General features: G+C 38.5%; 1 protein-coding gene across 2 annotated transcripts in view; it reads right to left on the bottom strand.

The window, feature by feature from the left end:
- Positions 1-22,850, bottom strand: part of FAF2 (Fas associated factor family member 2) — a 68,855-nt gene that overhangs the window by 3,810 nt on the left and 42,195 nt on the right. For both annotated transcript variants that reach the window (XM_039239743.1, XM_039239744.1), the window contains exons 3-10: positions 12,723-12,857; positions 10,596-10,672; positions 7,938-8,076; positions 6,265-6,350; positions 6,062-6,153; positions 3,999-4,176; positions 2,896-3,067; positions 2,049-2,192 (exon numbers count right to left, since the gene is read on the bottom strand). In XM_039239743.1, coding sequence (XP_039095674.1) covers positions 2,049-2,192; positions 2,896-3,067; positions 3,999-4,176; positions 6,062-6,153; positions 6,265-6,350; positions 7,938-8,076; positions 10,596-10,672; positions 12,723-12,857 — 1,023 coding nt within the window. The remainder of the gene's footprint in view (positions 1-2,048; positions 2,193-2,895; positions 3,068-3,998; positions 4,177-6,061; positions 6,154-6,264; positions 6,351-7,937; positions 8,077-10,595; positions 10,673-12,722; positions 12,858-22,850) is intronic.

Genomic DNA, 22,850 nt, shown 5'->3' with positions numbered 1-22,850 from the left:
CACTACAAATCACTACTCAGTTATAGGCTAAAAACTCCACAAATGTTAAATCAAAGGCCCAGATCACCACCACACTTCTCATTTACACTTCTTTCCCATCTCTGAGTCTTGTCCCCACTTACAACCAAGTATTTCTCTCAGTCTGAGGTTTGTTGTTGTTATTTTTAAGTAAGTTTTACTGAGCACCTATTTAAGAGTCTTTAAGGATTCAATAATTAACAAATGCATTGGTTGCCCTTCTACCGGAAGCCTATTCTGTTCCACAATTCTAATCAATTTTCCTCCAAAATTCTCAAGAGAGTTAATTTCTGCTGGGTTTCTCACAAAAGTGATGAGTCAGGAGTACAAGCTCCATTGGGTTCAGGTGTACTATGATGTGAAATTGTTCACGAGCATGGTTACAAGCTAAAATCCACATGCAAACCAGCAGTTAGGAAATACATCAGGGGAAGGGAATGAACATTTAGTAACTACCTACTACATAGTATGTACTGTGTGAGGCTCATTCATGTTATTCCAATTTAGAAATCCAAAGATAGAGATGTGAGCACCTTCCCTCAATATAAATAAATGCATAAATGAGAGATAAACAAGTAAAATGAGAGAGCTGCTCATTTTTCTCTCGCCAAGATGCCTTACAACTTTTTACCCTGTATTAGCGGAGTCTTACATTCCCTAGTGGCCATAAACTCCATGAATTCCAGAACCATCTCACTCATCTGTATAACCCTTAGAGTGTCTAGCACAGTGACTGAGATATCTTTAGTTTAAAGTTATCTGAGGGCAGGGGCGCCTGGGTGGCTTAGTCGGTTGAGTGTCCAACTTTCGCTTAGGTCATGATCTCGCGGTTCGTGGGTTCGAGCCCCGTGTCGGGCTCTGTGCTGACTGCCAGCTCAGAGCCTGGAGCCTGTTTCAGTCTGTGACTTCCTCTCTCTCTGACCCTCCCCTGCTCACGCTGTCTCTCTCTCTCTCTCTCTCCTAGAAATAAATAAAAAAAAAAAATTAAAAAAAATAAATAAAGTTATCTGAGGGCAGACTATATTTCCATTTAACTGATGAGTTATCTATCTGATGCCCTGGTAAAATATCCTGCAACTTGTCTAATGTTCTTTACCTCAACAGGAGAAGTAATAAATATGATACCCAGGCTCATTTGACTACAATGCATCCTCATTTCTATTACGTAGTTTATTCTCGACTACTTTGGTTAGTCAAGGAAATAGCAGAATCTACTGTGGTTGGTAAATCTGGAAAGGCAACATATCAACTCTCAATATAAACAGAAACTTTCTTTTGGGTTATAAAAAACAAAATCAACAGTTAGTCTGTGAGTGCTTACTAAGAGGCAGGCACAATGTTAAGCCCTTTACATATGAACTTAATCCTAACAACAATCTTATTAGAGAATACTTATTATTATACCCATTTTATAGATGAAATTAAATTAATGAAGTACACTGACCAAGAAAACATATCTCTAATCTTAGGAGAATGAAAATTTTGATCCTCATTCTGTGAGCTGTAAGAGTCTCTGCTTTTAACTATTTCTCTATGGAATGACAAACACTATTTACCCTTAGATACCAAGTATACAAGGTAGCCCCACAAAGTGGGGTTTCTTGTGGGCTAAATGGACAGAAAGGGAGAATGACAACTGCATGCAAATGGTACCTGCATTTATATTCAGATGTGTAAGGTCAGTGGAGACAGAATGAGGGGTTCTAGTGGGATTCTGAAGCCAATGTGAGCTAAGCAGCATGGAAGAGCCTTCCACCTCAAATATGCAAGTCTTGTAGGGAGCTTTTTGGTAAGGTACATTTTCTTAGCAGAGCTCAAACATGATGAAAGAAACCTGTAATAGCTGCTCTGAGTTGGCAGCTAGAACTGAAGGAACCTAATGGCTCACTGCACTCTTCTCTGCCCCACCCCTTCCGTCCCTCTTCATCAGAGCAGCAGATTCGCCCACAACACTCTCAAGAGTCCTCAAAACCTTCCAAATCTATAGCCCAGACCCTACATACGCTTTACACAACTTAGGCAGTCCTTACTGTTAGAGACTGTGAGAAGTGGAATCGTCTCTCTACTCGAGAATCATTGGGTAATTTGAAAATGATCTTGACACTTTCAGGGTCATCAGGGGAAGGCTCCGGGGGCAGGCACTCCAACTTTCTTTCCTTTTCCTCTTGTAAATTCTGTACAGACACAAAGCAAAGTTGAGGCTAATGGCTCCAATACAGAAAACAGAAAACAGCAAAACTATCATCATGTCAGTTTACCGTGAGGCCTGAAGAAAAATTAATGCCTAATATCCAAGAAAAACTTCTTGGTAAATGTCAGAAACACTCAAATTCAAAGTAGGATTGCATCACATGTATTATTTACTAACTATGTTAGGGCATTTATCTACCCAAAGAAAGGCTAAACAAATGGCTAAAAGACACTGGCTGTAATCACGTAGTAATACACGATGAAAGAAGATCACGAACGAAATGCCAAATTAGCTAACACTGGCGCTAAAAAATAAAGACTACTGGCTGTGAATTAACTGCATTTTGACTGCTTGTTATCCACTTATGCTTACTTTTCATGGAACAGAGTTGTTTTGCCTTTTACTCTTGTTTTTGTTAAACAACAAATAAAAAGATTTTTGAAACTACTTTTTGTAAAAATGTAGTAAATATAAAAATGCCAAGTTGGGGGTAGATGGCTGGCTTATTCAGTAGAGCATGCAAACTCCTGATCATGAGTTCAAGCCCCACACTGGATGTAGAACTTACTTTAATAAAATAGCAAAGAGAATTAAAACACCCACAAATCCCATCATCTTCCAGTTTTTTCCCTTTCACGCTTAAGACCACTTTGGGGAAGCACAAGGAGTGAAGACCAGATCATTACCCGCCGACGTCTCTCCTCTGCCAGCTTTTGCTGCTGCACTTCCTCCTCCTTCCGCCGTTTCCGCTCCCGCTCCTCCCGTTTCTTTCTTTCTTTCTCCTGGTCAGCCCTGAGAGAGGCCAAGTAGGCCTCATCCTGCTGTTGTCTCAGCACCTGGGTCTGGTTTCGTTCTTCCCTGTGGCCAAATCAAAAGCACAGAAGGAAAAGAGCAATCTGTTTTTTCTTACATTGAAATTTTTGGGTGGTAAAAAGGTGACAATCTTGGCAGATGAGTATTTCATACTACCATAAAGGATTCCAAAGCAGAGCATGGCAAAATTTGAACGAGCCATTTCCAAAAAAAAAAAAAAAAAGAAAAAAAAAAAAAAAAAAAAAAAAAAAAAAAGAACTGGCAGGCTTTTCCTTTCAACTTCACAATTAAAACTATCCTGTTCCTCAATTCTAACAACAGTATTACTGTTGAAAAGCAATCATCAAGATCATGTTTTACAGGTAAATACCCTTTTGAGTTACTGCATTTTTGTATATACTGCTTTCATAAAACCAAAAACCATGTACATGGATCTCATAAATGGAGAAGCATCCTGTTCAGAATTCTACTAACTAAAGAGGAAATACTATTTTTCTGGTGTATTTTCTATTTTCTCACCAGAAAACTGTCTATAAAATTAAAAGAAAATCTACCAGAATATTATAAGTAGTGGTAGGATTATGGGTGATTTTAAATTTCTTTTTTGTGTTTTTCTGTGTTTTCAAATTTTTCTACAATTTAACGTACACTACGTATATAATAGAGGAAAGAGTTTTAAAAATCCCACATATTTTAGATTTTACATTTTTATGTCATGGCTCAGCTATTCTAAATGACGTGACATATATATTCTTGAGCACAGACCCATGTCTTTATTTTGATTTACATCTCCAGAAACAGATGATCTGATGGGAGAATTATTTAGATCAAAGTACGTAAGTATTTTTAACACTAAATGGAGAAGGTTTTCAAAGTTGCCGAAGACAGAGAAGAAGTCAGGATCTATGAAGGCCTGGGTCAGAAACGCAAATTTACAGCCGGTCTCTGCCTGTCTCAGAGAGGAACTCCTCTGTACCTTTCAAGGCGCTCTGACACCAGGTAAGTCTGGTTTGCATCCATGATAAACGTCAGCTGGTTAATGAGGTCATCAGGCTGAATGAGGCCTTCTAGCCGTCCTACCACAGTCATCCTCCGATCCTTCAGCATAATCATGGCTAGGAATGGATAGGTGTTCTCTCTTAAAGCCTGTGACACTGACACAAAGAAAAGCCAACAGATCAAGAATAGCCCTAGGGATAAACCAGATCAGCTCTTAGACTTTCCATAATGAGCAAGAGAGAACTGTGTTAATTCCACCTGGGAAAGAAAGGAGGTGTCATTTATTCTCTGCATACCTTTTTCTCCCTCCTTTTTTTTTTTTTTTTTTTTAATATTTTTAAATTTCTTTCTAGGAGAGAGAGAGAGAGAGAGTGAGAGTGTGCGCAGGGGGATCAGAGAGAGAGGGGGATACAGACTCTGAAATAGGCTCCAGGCTCTGAGCTGGCAGTCAGCACAGAGCCCAACATGGGTCTCGAACCCACGAACCCCGAGATCATGACCTAAGCGAAAGTCGGACGCTTAACCGACTAAGCCACCCAGGCGCCCCTCCCTCCTCATTTCTTAATCTTTGTTGTTGTTATATTTCCGTGTCCCTATTTCCAGGTAATCTGATTACAATAGGACAGGCTTTTATGGTGGGGGTGGTGGTCATGATAATGCTAGGGAAGACTGTAGAGGTCAAGAACAGTGTCTTTTTGATAGGTAGGAAAGGATTTATAAAGCATCTGGCTACTGCTGGGCATATTTTTCTCTATGTTGGGTATCAAGCCTAAAGCAAATAAAGCTGCAAATCTCAGCTTTATACTACTGGTGATCAACTGCTATCATCGTCTTCTGCCTTTTCTTCCTCTTATTCAATCCCTTCCTTACTCCTTTTCTTGTGTCTCCCCACCTCATCCTCAACCAAAAGAGCTAGTTTTTCTGTTCCAAAGGAGTTCAGAAAGTTGGTCTTCCAAATAACAATTATTTTACCAAAACAGGAGTTTTATTTATGTTTTTCTTATGGTTTGGAAGAGATTTTATAAGCATCTGTAAAAAATATATAATTAGTCTCTTTCTATTCACTACCTCCCATCCCCAGGGCTATATTAGAATGACAAAAGGCACACTGTAGAAATTTATCAGAGGTTTAAAAACCAATTAGGGGTAAAGATTCAGATTCTAAGTTGCAGGCAAAACATCTTTGATTCTTAGGATGATCTAGCACAGTGCCTGGTATGCTAGTATATGTTCAAAAGTTGCTGAACAGAAGCAAGAATAAAGTAACTACATTTTTCTTCACTGAATGCCTTTATATGCTATACTGACTTCTAAAGATACTTCTCTCCATCTCCAGGTAAGAGTTACTGTCAACAAAAATCTGAATTTTATGAATCCCGGTCAGTATTCAAGGTACTCAAACTAACTCACGGTATAAGAAGCTCTGTTAAAACTGCTGATGAGTAAACTGCTCACTAAAAAGCCATTTAGATTAAAAGCAAGTTTCTGGATAGGACTGGGTGTTTTTAAAAATAAAACAGGTCCAGGGGCACCTGGATGGCTCAGTCAATTAAGTTCAGCATTCCACTTCAGCTCATGTCATGATCTCAAGGTGTGTGAGTTCAATCCCCACGTCAAGCCCTTGCTGTCAGCGCAGAACCTGCTTTGGATTCTCTGTCTCCCTTACTCTCTGGCCTGCTACCGCTCACACATGTGCTCTCTCTCTTAAAACTAAACAAGAAAACATTTTAAATAAATAAATAAAATAAAACAGGCCCTGGCAATGGTTACCTGTAAATAATGGGCTAAGAGTCTGAGAGACCCGAGCTTGCTAACTAACTGTATGATTTGACCAGTGGCTTAAACTCTGAGTCTCTTTCCTAAACCAGAGATAACATAACCCCCACCTCAGGACTACTGAGAGGATTAAATAAGATAATGTATAAATAGCAACTAGCATTATGTCTACCACAGAATAATCGTGCAATAAAGGGCATGTTTTTCCAGATTATTCCAAAGACAGCTCGACACCCTCAACGAGGAAGAAGAAAGACAACTTACCCCTGTATCCCTCAGGTTTATTTGTGGAGCATGCCCAGAAGAGCATCCTAGTGTTTATTAGGGAAACAACTTCAGGTGCACAGAGTGTGTTGCTGTGGATAAGGATGAAAAGGACACGAGAAGAACCTGCTTACTACAAAATACCAGCAAAAAACCCACAAAAACCCACAGAAAATCAAAAAACAAACAATCAATCCACTTACCGACAGAACTCATCAGAGTCCTGGTGATCGTCCCCATGAAGATACACCAAAAGAAAGCGAAGCTCTCGCTTGGCATCATTCAGTGCCTGTAGGAAACAGAAGATCGCCAATTATTATGATGACTGTGCCTTGAGCTTTTAACTAGGCTAAGGGAACAAAAGGAGAATTGAGGAAAAAAGGTGAACAAGAAATCAGTTTCCTGGGCTCCTACCTTTACACCCCTGGCATTTTTCTCCCTACAGAAAGTCCACGCTAACAAGCTTTAATGAAAAGGTTTTAGTGTTGTTAGGATTTAAACCGTATTAGGCACATGACAGAAGACAGGCTGACAAAGAAAGGTCCCAACAAATCACAGAAAAGTCAGCTGTTCCCACAGTCTAAAGGAAGATAAAAACAGAAGATCTGACCACGTGAAAAGGGAGGTGAGAATTTTGCCACTTGACAGCTACAACATCTTTGTACATAAAAAATACCGCAGAGGTGAGACTGATCCCAGGCCACATACCAAGCAGGCACAAGAGACTGGGGGACCCAAATGCATTCTAAACAGCACAGGAGTTAAAAGATCTTCAAAGACAAGGCTAGTGTCCAAGATTCCTGTGTATGCTTTTCATTTGCTTAATCCTGAGCACAATATAATTCGATTAAGACTTCCTGAATGACCAATGGCAGTCTACCCTCAGGATCATAGCAAAGAGGGTGGAGGAGAGGCACCCATCTCATTCACATCTGCATCTCTAGCACTGAGCACACTGCCCGGGCACATAGTAGGTGCTTAATGCTTATTGAGTAGGGTAGTAGGAGAGCCCCTGAGGAGACTAGAGAAAAAGCCGATAGGAGAGACTCAAAGCAGGAAGCAAGAGAAAGCATTTTTCTCTTTTACCAGATAGATTTAGGAATTCTGGAGGGTGCAGGATAGAACCATCCTTTGGGCTATGTTCACAGTGTTATTTCTATATTTTTTCTCTGGCAAACTAGAGACATGCCTAATACCCACAGAAGTCTTAATTTTCACCTCCTGAGAGGTAAACAGTCAAAGGTCTGTGTGGCTTGGGTTGAATGAGATGTCCTGCCTTGAGGCTATGGTCTCTGCCCTTACTCAATTCTGTGACGGATCAAAGACAACTTGGGCTTTGCCTTCAAGGGGATTACTGTCTGCTATAAGGAGATAAAACACAAATATAAACAACTATAATATAAGGAAGAACGTGAAAATGCTTTAAGTTTTAAAAAAAAAGCTATGAAAGCACAAAAGGAAAGATTACTATTTTAGACTGTAAGGTAGGGCACATCAATCAGAAAGGCTATAAGGAAAGGAGTGATACGATCTAGTTGAAGGATGGGCAAGCTTCCATTTAGCAAAAATGTGAGGAAGGCATTCCAGGTGGAGGGAAAAGCAAAAGCAAAGGCACAGAGGTGAAAAAGTACAGGGTATGTTCAGGAAATGGTTTAACTTGAACCTAGGGTATGCAGAAACAAGTTATACAGGAATTGGGATTAGATCAAGTAGGGTTCGTTTGGGGTTTTTTTGGTGTTTTTTCCCCCCTAAAAGCAGTGAAGAGGTATTTAAGGTTCTTGAGTAAAAGAATGACATGATCAGTGCTGGGCTATGCTTTCCTTTGTGGACAGAACCGTATCAATAAATTGTCATCTATATGGTTTGTGGCACTGACCTGGCTGTACGTTCCCTGGTAGAAGACAGGGTGTGCCCTCCCATATTTCTCTTCAAAAGAGTGCATAAATGAAACAATGTCCCCAACGGGGTCAGTGACCCGGCTGCGAGGGTCAGGCCGTATAAAACGAAGAGCAAACCTGGGGAGGAAGGAATAAATATCACATGAATAGGCTTACTGCAGTGCATATGGAGCGGGCCAGTTTGTAAAGATTCCTACGACAGAGCCAGAGGCATGGCAGCAAAAGGAGGTGAACGGTCTGTGAGTGGACCATCAAACCTGAGAGTATGGTCTGGCTCAAAAGGTGCAAAACATTGCCTGTTCAAGACGAATGCAAACTACGAGGATTATAAATTCCAACACTGGTCTAAACAAATCCTGTGTGCTTTTTGCAGAAAAATTCAGGACTAGAAAAATTGGGAAAGGAAGACACAGTCCAAAAAGATCACAGGTCAGGCTGTGCCCCCAGATTTTCTCGAATGGCACTGTCTAATAAGGTAGCTACATGTGGCTATCTAAATTTAAAGTTAACTAAATGAAATACAATTTAAAATTCAGCTCCTCTGTCTTGCCACATTAAGTACTCAATAGTCATACGTGGTTAGTGGCTTCCACACTGGACAGTGCAGATACAGAACGTTTCCATTACCACAGAAAGTTCTATTGAATAGCACTGCTCTAGAATTGAGCTCAGTCTCTTTCTAGTTGTCCTACTTGCCTCTGCCTGTCCTTTCTGCCATCCTGGGATTTTGAATTTCTAGTGCATACACACAAGCCATTCAAATTATGGTCAGGCTTCAAAACTTGTGGTCATGATTTACTTGCTTTTCAAGGGGGCAAATAAAATCCTGCTTAATGATTCATGGTTGATGGCATCCATGAAGGAAGTTACAAAACTGATCTAGAGTCTGGTAGATTTGGAGACCTGCCAGTTACTGTCAGGTTAAGGGTGATACTACACATCTGTTTCTAAAGAGCTTGTCTTATATTTGTATAGCACCACTTATTTAGCCTTTGGGTTTCCACAGAAGGCAATGGACAGAGTTTTGATAAGTCAGTGTGCTACATAACATTAAACAAGTTGCTTGGATGATACAGTTGCATTAAAATTAGTCATACATGCCATGCATATTTTTTTCCAAGGAAAGCAAACAATATTCACAGATTTTCAGCACAGAAAAGGTGACTAAGCATGACACTTTCCTTACCAAATCTTGAGCCAATTCCTTAGCCCCTCAAATTCCCCATGTGTATACAATTTCACTTGGAATTTCTCCTGAGTAATCAAATCAAATTCACTGACACAAACATTCCAGAGCAAATTAAAAACAAATGTACAGAGTTGTATATATGTAAGGGAGTGGTTAAAAATCCTTTAAAAGACTGATGTTTTTATAACTTTCTCTGAAATTAAGTATTTAGGACTACTTTATTACTTTTTCAAGTTTTCAAATTTTGATGAATGAATGAATAAAGGCAGTAACTTTTTTTGTTTTTAATTATATTCCCATGGCCTACATAATTCAGAACAATCCGCTTTTTTTAAAAAAAAGTAGAGATCTCAATTCAGTCTTTGTTATGATTTTAACGGTTTTATATGTGTCCATTCTCAAATAAAACAGGATAGAAAGAGTACCAATGGATTAACTGATAACCAATAAGAACTTTGCTAAAGCAAAAGGAAGCCATTAAGCAGGCAGACTCCTAAAACACCAAGTAGTCTTATCTGATCCTTGCACTTTTACACCTGCCAGGTCCTCACCTCCAGCCTCTGTTCCCTAGAACAAGGCAAGGCTATTCCATATATGGGGGGAAGCACAGGTTGCCCTGTATGCAAGGTCCAGACCACATATTCAAGCTCTATCTGCTGGCCTGGATGCCCATAAAACATAGTAGTTCCCCATAAAGCCTAGGTGTGGGTTCATTTACTACTCAGTTCTAGACCAGACATCCCATGACTAATGCCAGAAACTTGGGCCCCACTAACATTTTGCAGGCCTGGCCCCTGTCTTCCTGTGCTGGGCTCTCTGAATGGCACATGAATGAAGTGAGAAGAAAAGTGAAAGTGTGAAGCAAGGGGGTGTATATATATATATATATGGAAGCGTTCCAGTGCCAGCACCCTATAGACTGTCAGGACAGAGGGAATGTACAGGAGTGTCTAGAGAGGTAAAAGTGTTATGGGAGGATGTAGAGAAAAATGGGTAATCTCAGAGTAAGAATGTTTGTTGGGATTATGAGTAGTCAGATAAAGTTAGATGGTTTAGGGTAAAAGTTATAAGAGGTGTGAAGCTGGTAGATAAAGGTGGTTAGAAAGAAAAGGGTGTAAAGATTCACTAGGGAATGTAAAGGTGACAAATATGGTGGGAAGAGAGAGGATAACAATAAATGTAGGTAGACTGATCTTGAGAACAACAGGCAAGACTACTTTACAGGGTTACTTTAAAACAGTTCCATTTCACAACAGCTGTAATGTTTGAACAATTTAAAATAAAATATTGTCATACTCCAGTAGAAGAGTGTTCTGAAAAGAGTATTCAATCTGATGATCAACTGGCAAGTCAAAACTGACAAGGCATATACCTTACTATTCTGGTCTATGTTTCAGCTCCAAAGTCTACCCTATTTCTACTAACACATAAATACAAATGTACATACCTAAATATATCAAGTATTGTGTAATAGGTAAACCGGAATGGAAGCATTATCAAGTAATAACCCCATCCAAGCAGCCCCTGAAATTCCAAAAACAAAGTTAGACACCATTTTCTCAATCTCTAACACCCTGCAGATGTCTAGTTCAAATTTTCACTCTCTCTTTGTTCTTCTACATGGTTCCTCCCTCTGGAACACAGTTCTCTCTTCCTGGCCACATCAGCCTTCTTAACGACCTATTGCCTTTCATCTCATACTATCATTTTTCTTTTAAGTAATCTTTGTACTAAATCTGCTTCAGTGCTTCAATATTTTTTCTGCAACTATCTACACTGTCAAATTCAATGAGAAGTTTGCCTCCCTAAATCATGAGTATTCATTCTTTCCTTTTTAAATTTACACATTAAAATATGGTATACAAAAATAACAATAACCACTATTACTACTTTGGACATTTGTATATAAACGAGAAATAATTACATAAACCACAACTATAAATCCCCATATGGCTGTTAATCTTAGTAATAATACTAATTATAGTTTTAGCAATGTTGCTCATTGCTGTTATTATTAACTAGAACATATGTAGGGGCCCTGTCATTTACAAAACATTTCTTATATGTCACATTTCGTTAGCCTGAGACCCTCTCTGTGTCTATGGCCAGGGAGCTCTGGAGCCCCATGGCTGACATAAGGGTCTCAAACACGGAGTCAAGCCCAAAATAAATGGAGGAAACATTAGATATATACACATATACACAACTTCTTGAGTCATGTAACTGCTCTAGGAATTGGTTTTCTTCCGCTTCAGAATACACCAAAATGTCAAGTATTTTGACATAAAAAAAGTATGATAGGGGTGCTTAGTTGGCTCAGTTGGTGGAGCGTGTGACTCTTGCTCTCAGGGTTCTGGGTGTGAACCCCATGGTCAGTGTGGAGACTGTTTAAAACAAAATCTTAAAAAAAAAAAAAAAAAAAAAAAGTGTGATAATGGAGTGAAATCTAACTGCTGCAAGGTTTTGGAGAGTGTAGAATTTGAATTCTCAATCCAAATGAAAGGGGTTGAGTGTAATTCCAAGGGTAAGAAAGACAAACTCCACAAAGTTCTCTAGAGTTCATCATCCGTATATACATCTGACTTTCCTAATTAGNTATGATAGGGGTGCTTAGTTGGCTCAGTTGGTGGAGCGTGTGACTCTTGCTCTCAGGGTTCTGGGTGTGAACCCCATGGTCAGTGTGGAGACTGTTAAAAAAAAAAAAAAAAAAAAAAAAAAAAAAAAAAAAAGTGTGATAATGGAGTGAATTCTAACTGCTGCAAGGTTGGAGAGAGTGCTTTCTTGGAATTCTAAATCCAAATGTAAGGGGTTGAGTGTAATTCCAAGGGTAAGAAAGACAAACTCCACAAAGTTCTCTAGAGTTCATCATCCGTATATACATCTGACTTTCCTAATTAGACTATGAGAACAATCAGCGGGGCGGAACTGGCTCTTATTCATATCTAGATCCCCAACAGCAAAATACCAGATCACTGGTATTTTAAATGAACCACTATCACCTCTCTGCTACTAGCCCTTTAAGACGAATTTCAAAGATATGGACAAGGCTTCCATAACGATTACAAGTAACTTCCCTAGAAGTAGCTTACAATTAAGTAAAACGAAGCAACAAAGAACCCAGTAAACATTTTAACTTAAAATGTGGTAATTAAAGGTGGTAGAGTGTACAACTCTCGATCTCATGGTTGTGAATTTGAGCCCCACCTGGGTGTAGAGATTACTTAAAAAATATAAAATCTTTTTTTAAAAAAGTAAAAGATCTATTGAACATGTAGCAAATATTTTCAGACACGTCAATAAAACTGTATACTCAAAACAAGGTGCACAAAACTCTTCAAATAACTAACAGCCAAAAATAAATTAAAAAAAAAAAAAAAAAAAGGACAGTTACTGTATCTATTCATTGAAGAATCAAGTGAAGATGATAAACACACTATATCTACCAAGGAGCCAGGTCTACCCAACAGGCTTACATTCTGAGCTTTTCCTTTGCTCCTGTCATACAGAGATCAACATGACCTAGTGAATGGACTTATAAAACAAACGGGGAAATTCCAGCTACAAAATAACTTGCCCTTGGTTGTGGCCGTGAGACAACATAGCTGTAGATCCTGTGGTCAGCTGTATTAACTTGCAAGGGTCGGGATGGAGGTGGGTTGAAAACACTTGGTACACCCTCTTGTTCATTCAATCGGTCCTGTACAGCAGCCTGAGAAGAAAAAAAAGAGCGGCAATAGTTTCAGTGATGCTCAAATCAACCCAAAAGAAATACCACTGCTTGGTGTTTCAAAACAGGTTACATGAGGAGTGTTATGTTACTAGACCTTTAACTTGCTAAGCTGGGAGGCAATGTGTGGTGATGGCTCAAGGTTCATGGTAGAGGAGTCCAAGAAATTTGTCTGGATGCTCCATTTATGCAGTAAACACAATTGCTTTTATTCAGACGGTACGTGTTATTTAGCGTGGCGGAGATTCAAGGTGCTTCACTGTGTGAAGGAAAGCCATTCACAGAGAATACAATGTAGAAAGTGCTCCCGTAGCTGTCTGATGGAGCTCTCCTGATGAGCAGTGTTGGGTGGAGGGTTTGGCTTTGGAACAGAAACTTAGGTCTGAATCTTAGCTCCACCACTCCTAATAGTCACTTGGCTTATGAGTCTCAGTTTCCTCATATGCAAAAAGAAGGAACAGTATTTCTCAGGGTTAATCTGAAAATGTAGTAAGATGTCCATACGTAAAGATCCTAATATAATTCCTGACAGAGGATATTCAGTAAAAAGCCTTACTCTCTTACTAACTCTGTCACAGAAAATGGATATTTGTCCGAATGTAGTAAAAATTTTGACTCTGCCCAAGAAGAGATCTGGTCTTTGGCTCTGGATTCTGGGAGATAATCTATAACTGATAGGAGTATCTTTGTTACCAGCTCTTAGGGTAGACTGCCACCCTGGAAAGACCAACCATGTTGCTTAGGGTTGGGACTATGGGTAATGCAGTATCAGCTGACCTGGAGACTGACTTCAATCATAGGCAATCAATCAAAACAATTCTTGACTATGTAACAAAGACTCAATGAAAACTCTGGACACTGAAGCTGAGGTGAGTTTCCCTGACTGGCAATACTTCATGCATAATGTCACAAATCTTTGCCAGGAGGGTAATGCATCCTGATTGCAGGAAAGAGGAGTATGGAAGCTTTGTGTTTAGAACTCAAGATTCTGCCTTAAAGGTCTCTTCCTTTAGGTGATTTGAATCTATATCTTTTCCCTATATTAAACTGTAACCATGAGTATAATAGCTTTTAGTGAACTCATCTGGTGAATTATCAAACCTGAGAGTGGTTTTGGGAAACTCCTGAACCTACAGTTGCTGTAAGAAGTGAGGACTTGAGTGTTCCCTAACCATGATAGTTGGCTTTAAATTTCGCAGTGTGGCTAATGCGAGATAGTTCTTTAAGTTCACATATTTTCAAGTATCAAGGCACAATTTGATGGGGAAAGAGCAGTCTATCAACAAAAGATGCTGGGGTAACTGGATACTGACATGAGAAAGAATGAACATGAATCGCTAAACCACATTAGATACACAAATTAACTCAAAACACATCAAAGACCTAAATGTTAACAGCTGAAATTATAAAATTCTTAAAAGAAGACAGGTGAAAATCTTCATCACCTTGGAGTAGGCAATTGTTCCCTAGATATGATGTAAAAGCACAAACAACAAAAGAAAAATATTAGATAAATGGGAAGTCCATCAAAACTGAAAACATCTGGGGCGCCTGGCTGGCTCAGTTGGTAAAGCATGTCGACTCTTGAATTCATGGCTGTGAGTTCAAGGCCTACATCGGGCATGAAGCTTACTTAAACAAAACAAAGAAACTGAAAACTTTTGTGCATCAAATGACACTATCAAGAGAGTCAAAAGACAACCCACAGAACAGGAGAAAAAAATTACAAATCATGTATCTTGTAAGAGTGTAGCATCTAGAATATATTAAGAACCCTTAAAACTCATCATCAAAAAGACTATAAGCCAATTTAAAAATGGGCAAAGGAACTGAATAGATGCTCTCTAAAGATGATTTGCAAACAACCAACAAGCACAAGAAAAGGTGCTCTATCATCATTAGCCATTAGAAAAATGCAAATCAAAATCACAAGATACTACATCACACCCACTAAAAGGCTATCATGTAAAAGACAGATATTACAAATGTTGGTAAGGATGTGGAGAATGTGGACTCCTGATACACTACTACTGGAATGTAAAATAGTGTAGCTTCTTTGGAAACAGTCTGGCAGTTCTTCCAAAGGTTCAACACAGAGTTGTCACAGGAGTCAGTAATTCTACTCCTAGGTACACACCCAAGAAGAATGAAAACATATATCTCTACAAAAACTTGTACACTAAATTTCACTGCAACATTACTGATAATAGATGAAAGTGGGAACAGTCCAAGAGTTTGTCAACTAATGAATGGATGAAGACACTGTGGTATATTCATACAAGGGAATACGATTTGACAATAAAAGGGGTGAAGTACTGATACACACCATGACATGGATAAATCTTGAAAACATTGTGCTAAGTGAAATAAGCCAGACACAAAAGGACAAATACTGTCTGATGCCACTTACATGAGGTATCTAAAATAGCCAAATTTTATAAAGACAAAATGTGGAATTGTGGTTGTCAAGGCAGAGAAAGGGGATAAAGTGAAATAATCGTTTAATGGGTAAAGGGTTTCAATTTGGGATGATGAAAAAATTCTGAAAGCATATAGTGGTAATGGCTGCAGAATAAATGTACTTAACGCAACAACACTGTAAACTTAAAATGATTAAAATGGTAAACTTTTGCACTCCCTATCAAAATAACACCGGCATTCTTCACAGAGCTAGAATAAACGATCCTAAAATCTGTGTGGAACCAGAAAAGACCCTGAATAGCCAAAGCAGTCCTGAAAAAGAAAACTGAAGCTGGAGGCATCACAATGCCACACTTCAAGCTGTATTACAAAGCTGTAATCATCAAGACAGTATGACATTGGCACAATGACACTCAGATCAACGGAACAGAATAGAGAACACAGAAATGGACCCACAAACGTATGGCCAACTAATCTTTGACAAAGCAGGAAAGAATATCCAATGGAAGGGGCGCCTGGGTGGCTCAGTAGGTTAAGCATCAGACTTCGGCTCAGGTCATGATCTCACGGTTCGTGGGTTTGAGCCCCATGTCAGGCTCTACGCTGATGGCTAGCTCAGAGCCTGGAGCCTGCTTTGGATTCTGTGTCTCCCTCTCTCTCTGACCCTCCCCTGCTCACGCTGCCACTCTCTCAGAAATCAACATTTAAAAAATTAAAAAAAAAAAAGAATATCCAATGGAATAAGGATAGTCTCTTCAGCAAGTGGTACTGGGAAAACTGGACAGCAACAGCAGAAAAATGAACCTGGACCACTTTCTTACACCAGATACAAAAATAAACTCAAAATGGATAAAAGACCTAAATGTAAGACAGGAAGACATCAAAATCCTCAAGAAGAAAGCTGGCAAAAACCTCTTTGACCTTGACCGCAGCAACTTTTTACTCAACAGTCTCTGGAGGCAAGGGAAACAAAAGCGAAAATGAATTACTGGGACCTCATCAAAATAAAAAGCTTCTGCACAGCAAAGGAAGCAATCAGCAAGCCTAAAAGCAACCGACAGAACGGGAGAAGATATTTGCAAATGTCATTATCATATAAAGGGTTAGTATCCAAAATCTATAAAGAACTTATCAAACTCAACACCCAAAAAACAAAAATCCAGTGAAGAAATGGGCAAAAGAGATGAACAGACACTTCTCCAAAGAAGACATCCAATGGTGAACAGACACATGAAAAAATGCTCAACATCACTCATCATCAGGGAAATACAAATCAAAACTAGAAGATACCGCCTCACACCTGTCAGAATGGCTAACATTAACAACTCAGGCAACAACAGATGTTGGCAAGGATGCAGAGAAAAAGGATCTCTTTGGCACTGCTGGTGGGAATGCAAACTGGTGTAGCCACTCTGGAAAACAGTATGGAGGTTCCTCAAAAATTTAAAAATAGAACTACTCTATGACTCAGCAATTGCACACTCGGTATTTAATCAAAGGATATAGGTGTACTGTTTTGAAGGGGCACATGCACCCCCATGTTTATAGCAATGCTATTGACAATAACCAAAGTATGGAGAGAGCTCAAATGTCCATCGACAGATGAATGGAAAGAGAAGATGTGGTATATATTTACAATGGAGTATTACTTGGCAATCAAAAAGAACGAAATCTTGCCATTTGCAACTACATGGATGGAACTAGAGGGTATTATGCTAAGCAAACTTAGAGAAAGACAAATATATGACTTCACTCATATAAGGAATATAAGATACTAAACAGATGAACATAAAGGAAGGGAAGCAAAAAGAATATAAAAACAGGGAGGGGGACAAAACATAAGAGACTCTTAAATATAGAGAACAAACAGGGTTGCTGGAGGGGTTGTGAAGGGTGGGATGGGCTAAACAGGTAAGGGGCATTAAAGATTCTACTCCTGATATCATTGTTGCACTATATGCCAACTTGGATGTAAATTAAACAATAAATACATTTTTAAAAAATGGTAAACTTTTATGTTATGTATATTTTACCACAACACAAAAAAAGGCATGCAGTACTGATACATGCTACAACATGGATGAACTTTGAAAATATTATGTTAGGTAAAAGAAGCCAGTCACAAAAGACCACATACTATGATTCCATTCATATGAAAGTCCAGGAAAGGAAAATCTATAAATGGAAAGTAGATTAGTAGTTGCGCAGGGAGAGCGAGGGATAGAAGCAGGAGGGAAATAGTTAAAGGGCATGGGTTATTTTTGGGGGGGTAAAGTTCTCAATATTCTAAAACATTTTTGGGAAAATATTTTAAAAAATTTTTTTAAATGTTTTTATTTGCTCACGCTGTCTCTCTCTCTCGTAGAAATGAAAAAAAAAAAACTGATGACGGTAATGGCTGCACAACTCTGTGAATATACTAAAAACTACTGAATTTCACATTTGAAATGGGTGAACTGTTTGGTATGTGAATTACACATCAATAATAAAGCTGTTAATTTAAAATCCACAATTAACAGTATTTATTGTCAATTATAAATTAGAGCTTCCAGGCAAAAATTAGAATTTGAAAACCTGTATTTGCTACTGTAAGCTTGACAATTTCCTAATATCTTTTAAAGAGATTTTTTTTCTGAGGGCACCTGAGTGGCTCAGCCTGTTGGGTAAGCATCCGACTTCAGCTAAGGTCATGACCTCACGGTGTGTGAGTTCAAGCACTGCACAGGGCTCTGTGCTGACAGCTCAGAGCCTGGAGCCTGCTTAGGATTCTGTGTCTCCCTCTTTCTCTGCCCCTCCCCTGCTCGTTCTCCTGGTCTCTCAAAATAAAATAAAGACATAAAAAAAAAAAAATGAACTGAATAGATCTTAAAGTTTTCATCATAAGAAAAAAAAAGTCTGTAACTATGTATGTTGACAGATACTAACCAGACTTACTGTGGTGATAATTTTGCAAAATATAAAAATACTTAATCATTATGTTGTAAACCTGAAACTAACAATGTTATATGTCAATTATACCTCAATAAAAAACATTTTTTTTTAAGTTTATGTATTGAGAGAGAGAGCATGAGAGCAGAGAGAGAGGGAAACAGAGAATCCCAAGCAGCCATTCAGGTACCCCAATAAAAGACATTTTTAATTAAAACAAATAAAAATTAAGGCTAGACCTCAAAAAAAGAACTCAAGAAAAGTGATCCCTCTCAGAAAATTGTGTAAAACTGTCTACTAACTCCATTAAAAAGACCATTCAGGGAGTGGCCTCAATGGCTCAGCCAGTTAAGCATCCCACTCTTGACTTCAGCTCAGGTCATGATCTCACCTTTGGTGACATCACATTGGGGATCGCTGCTTGGGATTCTCTTGCTCCCTCTCTCTCTGCCCCTCCCCTACTTGCACAGGTGTGCATGCATGTGTGCTCTCTCTAAAAATAAACTTTAAAAAAAGATCATTCATAAGAATGCACTTTTTTTTAAAAAAAGGTGCAAGACCGATCAATGTGAAAGAGAATGGAGAGTTCCTTGGTATGGTTTCAAATTCCATATTACAACTAACCTTTAAGAAAATTATCACACTATCAAAGAACATCCATGGTTATCTTAAAAGGCTATTGAAATACCCTTCCCATTTCCAACTACACCTTGTGTGAAACTGGATGTTCTTCATATACTTCAACTAAAACTATGTATCAAAGGGTGGATCAATTGGTTAAGAGGCCCATTCTTGATTTTGGCTCAGATCATGATGGTTCATGAGTTCGAGCCCTACATCAGGCTCCCCCTGACAGCATGGAGCCTGCTTCGAATTTTCTCTCCCTCTCTCTCAAAATAAATAAATTAAAAAAAGTTTTATTTCAAAAATAAAACTATGTACCACAAAAGATTAGAGGCAGAAGCAGATGAGAAAATCCATTTTTTTCTCTATTAAGCCAGACATTAAAGAGATTTGCAAAAATTTATGTTAACATGTAATAAGATTATTTTTAAGATGAACTAAAAATGTTTTCAGTTTTAATTTGTAATATATTGATGTATCAATTGATATAACTCATACATAAACAGAAGCTCTACGGAACTTGCCAATAATTCTTTTTTCATTAAGTTTTTTTTTAAGTTTATTTATTTTGAGAAAGAGAGAAAAGTGCCCACAAGCAGGGATGGGGCAGACAGGGAGGAGAACAGAGGATCCAAGACAGGCCATGCGCTGATAGCAGAGAACCCAATGGGGCTCAAACTCCCTAACCATGAGATCATGACCTGAGCTGAAGTCAGACACTAGACTGACGAAGCCACCTAAGTGTCCTGATTCCCAGTAATACTTTTTTTTTTTTTTAATATTTATTTTTGAGAGACAGAGAGACAGAGCATGAGCAGGGGAGGGGCAGAGAGAGCGAGACACACAGAATCTAAAGCAGGCTCCAGGATCTGAGCTGTCAGCACAGAGTCTGATGCAGAGCTCAAACCCATGATCTGCGAGATCATGACCTGAGCTGAAGTCACAGGTCTAACCAACTGAGTCACCCAAGGACCCCCAGGTTCCCAATAACTCTTAAGTATAAAGAGTGACACCAAAAAGTTTGAGAACCTCTGGTTTACTTGGGGGAAAATATATAGTTTTACACAGGCATAAAAATCTATGGAAACAAATAGAAAATTGTTAATATCACTACATTTGAGATTTAAGACTGAGAGATTGTGGTAAGAAAGTGATCCGAATGGGATTTTTTTCATATTTCATCTTAGGCTTCAAATTTTTTAAAACTAGAATTATTTTAATATATTTCATGTATTATGAGTTACCAAAACATTTAAGGAAAAAAAAAACAAAAAAAAAAACTGTAAAGATGGCATGATCCCACTTGTGTAACAAGAAAATTATACTTCAATCTATGTCGTCATATAAATGCATATAAAAAGTCTGAAAGGTGGGGCACCTCGGTGGCTCAGAAGGTTAAGTGCCTGACTCTGACTCTGGCTCAGGTCATGATCTCATGGTCTGTGGGTTTGAGCCCCACGTGGGGTTCTGTGCTGACAGCTCAGAGCCTGGAGCCTGCTTCGGATCCTGTCTCTCCTTCCTTCTCTCTCTGCCTTTCCCCAATATGCGTGCACATGCATAGGCATGCTCTCTTTCTCTAAAGTATATAAAAACATTAAAAAAATTTAAAAAGTCTGACAGGCCAAACACTAAAACTTAACACCAGCTATCTAAGAAGTGGTGGAATTAAGGGAAAGCACTTCCTTTTATACATATGTTTACTGAGAGCATTTATTTCTTTATGATTTTTGGAATTCTTTGTGTGCGTATACACATGTGCATGGTTATATTTGCAACAATTTGCAACAAACGTTTAATATTTTGATAAGTTGTTTCCTGATGGATGGTGGACATTATACCACATAACTGAATATCAATAAAGAAAAGCAGTGGGGTGCCTGGGTGGCTCAGTCGGTTGAGCATTCAACTCTTGGTTTTGGCTCAGGTCATAATCGTGGGTTCCGGGTTCAAGCCCCAGGTGGGGCTCTCTGCTGTCAGTGCAGACTGCTTCAGATCCTCTGTCTCCCTCTCTCTCTGCCCCTCCCCCCTCAAAATAAATATACATTTTTTTAAAAAAGAAAGAAAAGCAGGGGCGACAGTATTAATACATCAAAGCAGAATTTAAAGCAAAAAGCATCATCTGATATTAAAAGATATTATAAAAAAGCTGTCACAGCCACTTGTCTTTCTGTGTCAAATACAGTAGCCAAACTATACAAGAGTAAGAAAGTCTCTCCCCAAAAATAGACATAAAATGTATTAATGTTTTTCATCTGCACCATGGACTGCCCTTCCACAGCATGTACAAAAACATTTCTTTGATACATTTGTTTTTAATATTGGAAAAGTATATACATATATTCCCGACACACATTAAAACATCAAAAGTGGTTATCTTAAGTTTGATTGATTACTAAGAACTTTCATTTTCAACTTTATCAACTCTGTGTTTTAAATTTTGGGCAGATATGTATTATTTTTATAATTAGAGAGAAAAAAAAACATCGCCAGTAAGAAATAAATCTATAAAACCACATTCAAGTTCGTCATATCAAATAGTCTCATTAAGTAAACAGAAAAGAAAGGAAATAATAAATTTTAATTATACATGTAATAAGCTTGACTGAACACAGACACCAACCTTTATCCAATAAAAAAACCACATTCCTTAAACACCTAGTTGTCAACAGTGGTTACTTCTCAGAAAAAAGGAATACAAAGGAGGTGGGGCGTTGGACAGGGATGACATGTAAGCAACTTACACGGGGTTTAATTTTACCCATATTTGTTTAAAAGAAATTTGAAACAAGTATTGCAAAATGTCTGGCTTTCAGGACCTGGAGGGTACACGGTTGTACCTTATCTCTATATTTTTCTCTAAGTTTAAAATATTTAATTAAAAATACATTTCATAATGTTAATGGAACATTAGTAAGCTGTAAGAACCTAAATAAACACCTATATGAAATAAAATGAAAGATTAACATGAAAAGGTAAACAAAAAAAACAAAAACAAAAGAACAAGCTACTAACTAAAAACTCCAAACATGTTCCTAAATAACTCTTGGGTTAAAGAAGAAAATCAAAACTTTAAAATGTATTTTCTTCTGAATAAAAAAGGTATTTTCTTCTGAAAATTCACAGCCTTAAATCCAAGAAAGAATACAAATAAATTAACCAAGCTATAAAAATCAAGATGCTAAGAAAAAGAATATGAAGGGGCGCCTGGGTGGCTTAGTCGGTTAAGCGTCCGACTTTCACTTAGGTCATGATCTCGCGGTTCGTGGGTTCGAGCCCCGCGTCGGGCTCTGTGCTGACTGCCGGCTCAGAGCCTGGAGCCTGTTTCGGAGTCTGTGACTCCCTCTCTCTCTGACCCTCCCCTGCTCACGCTGTCTCTCTCTCTCTTAGAAATAAAACATTAAAAAAAAAAAAAATTAAAAAAAAAAGAAAGGAAAAGAATATGAATCTACAAAAGGATGAACATAGATTTTTCTACAAAAAAAAAGAACTAATAAATACAAGAGCTTTTTATAAACCAAACACATTAAAATAAACCAGTCTCCAGCAAGTCTCATTTTTAAAAAAGGAAAACATAATAAAGCAATGAGAGGATAATAGAACAGATAAAGAGAGTAGAAAACATACTATTTTGTACAGCCTATGCCAAAAAACTTGGAAATCTCTAAGGAAAAAGCATCTCCTAAGAAAGCTCATCAAGAAACATGTAATGTAGCAAAGGGGCACCTGGGAAGCTCAGCTGGTTGAGCATCCAACTCTTGATTTTGCCTCAGGTCATGTACTCATGATTCATGGGATCAAGCCCCAAGTTGGGCTCCAGGCTGACAGCATGGAGATTCTCTCCCTCTCTCTCTCTCTGCCCCTTCCCTGCTCACTCTATCAAAAATAAATAAGTCAATTTAAAAAAAAAATTAAAAATAGGGGCGCCTGGGTGGCTTAGTCGGTTAAGCGTCCGACTTTCACTTAGGTCATGATCTCGCGGTTCGTGGGTTCGAGCCCCGCATC

This window comes from Hyaena hyaena, unplaced genomic scaffold, assembly GCF_003009895.1.
Source record: "Hyaena hyaena isolate Hyena2069 unplaced genomic scaffold, ASM300989v1 scaffold_160, whole genome shotgun sequence".
Taxonomy (NCBI): Eukaryota; Metazoa; Chordata; class Mammalia; order Carnivora; family Hyaenidae; genus Hyaena; species Hyaena hyaena.
Note: the sequence above shows the minus strand (reverse complement) of the source record. Positions and strands in the feature narration are given on the sequence as shown.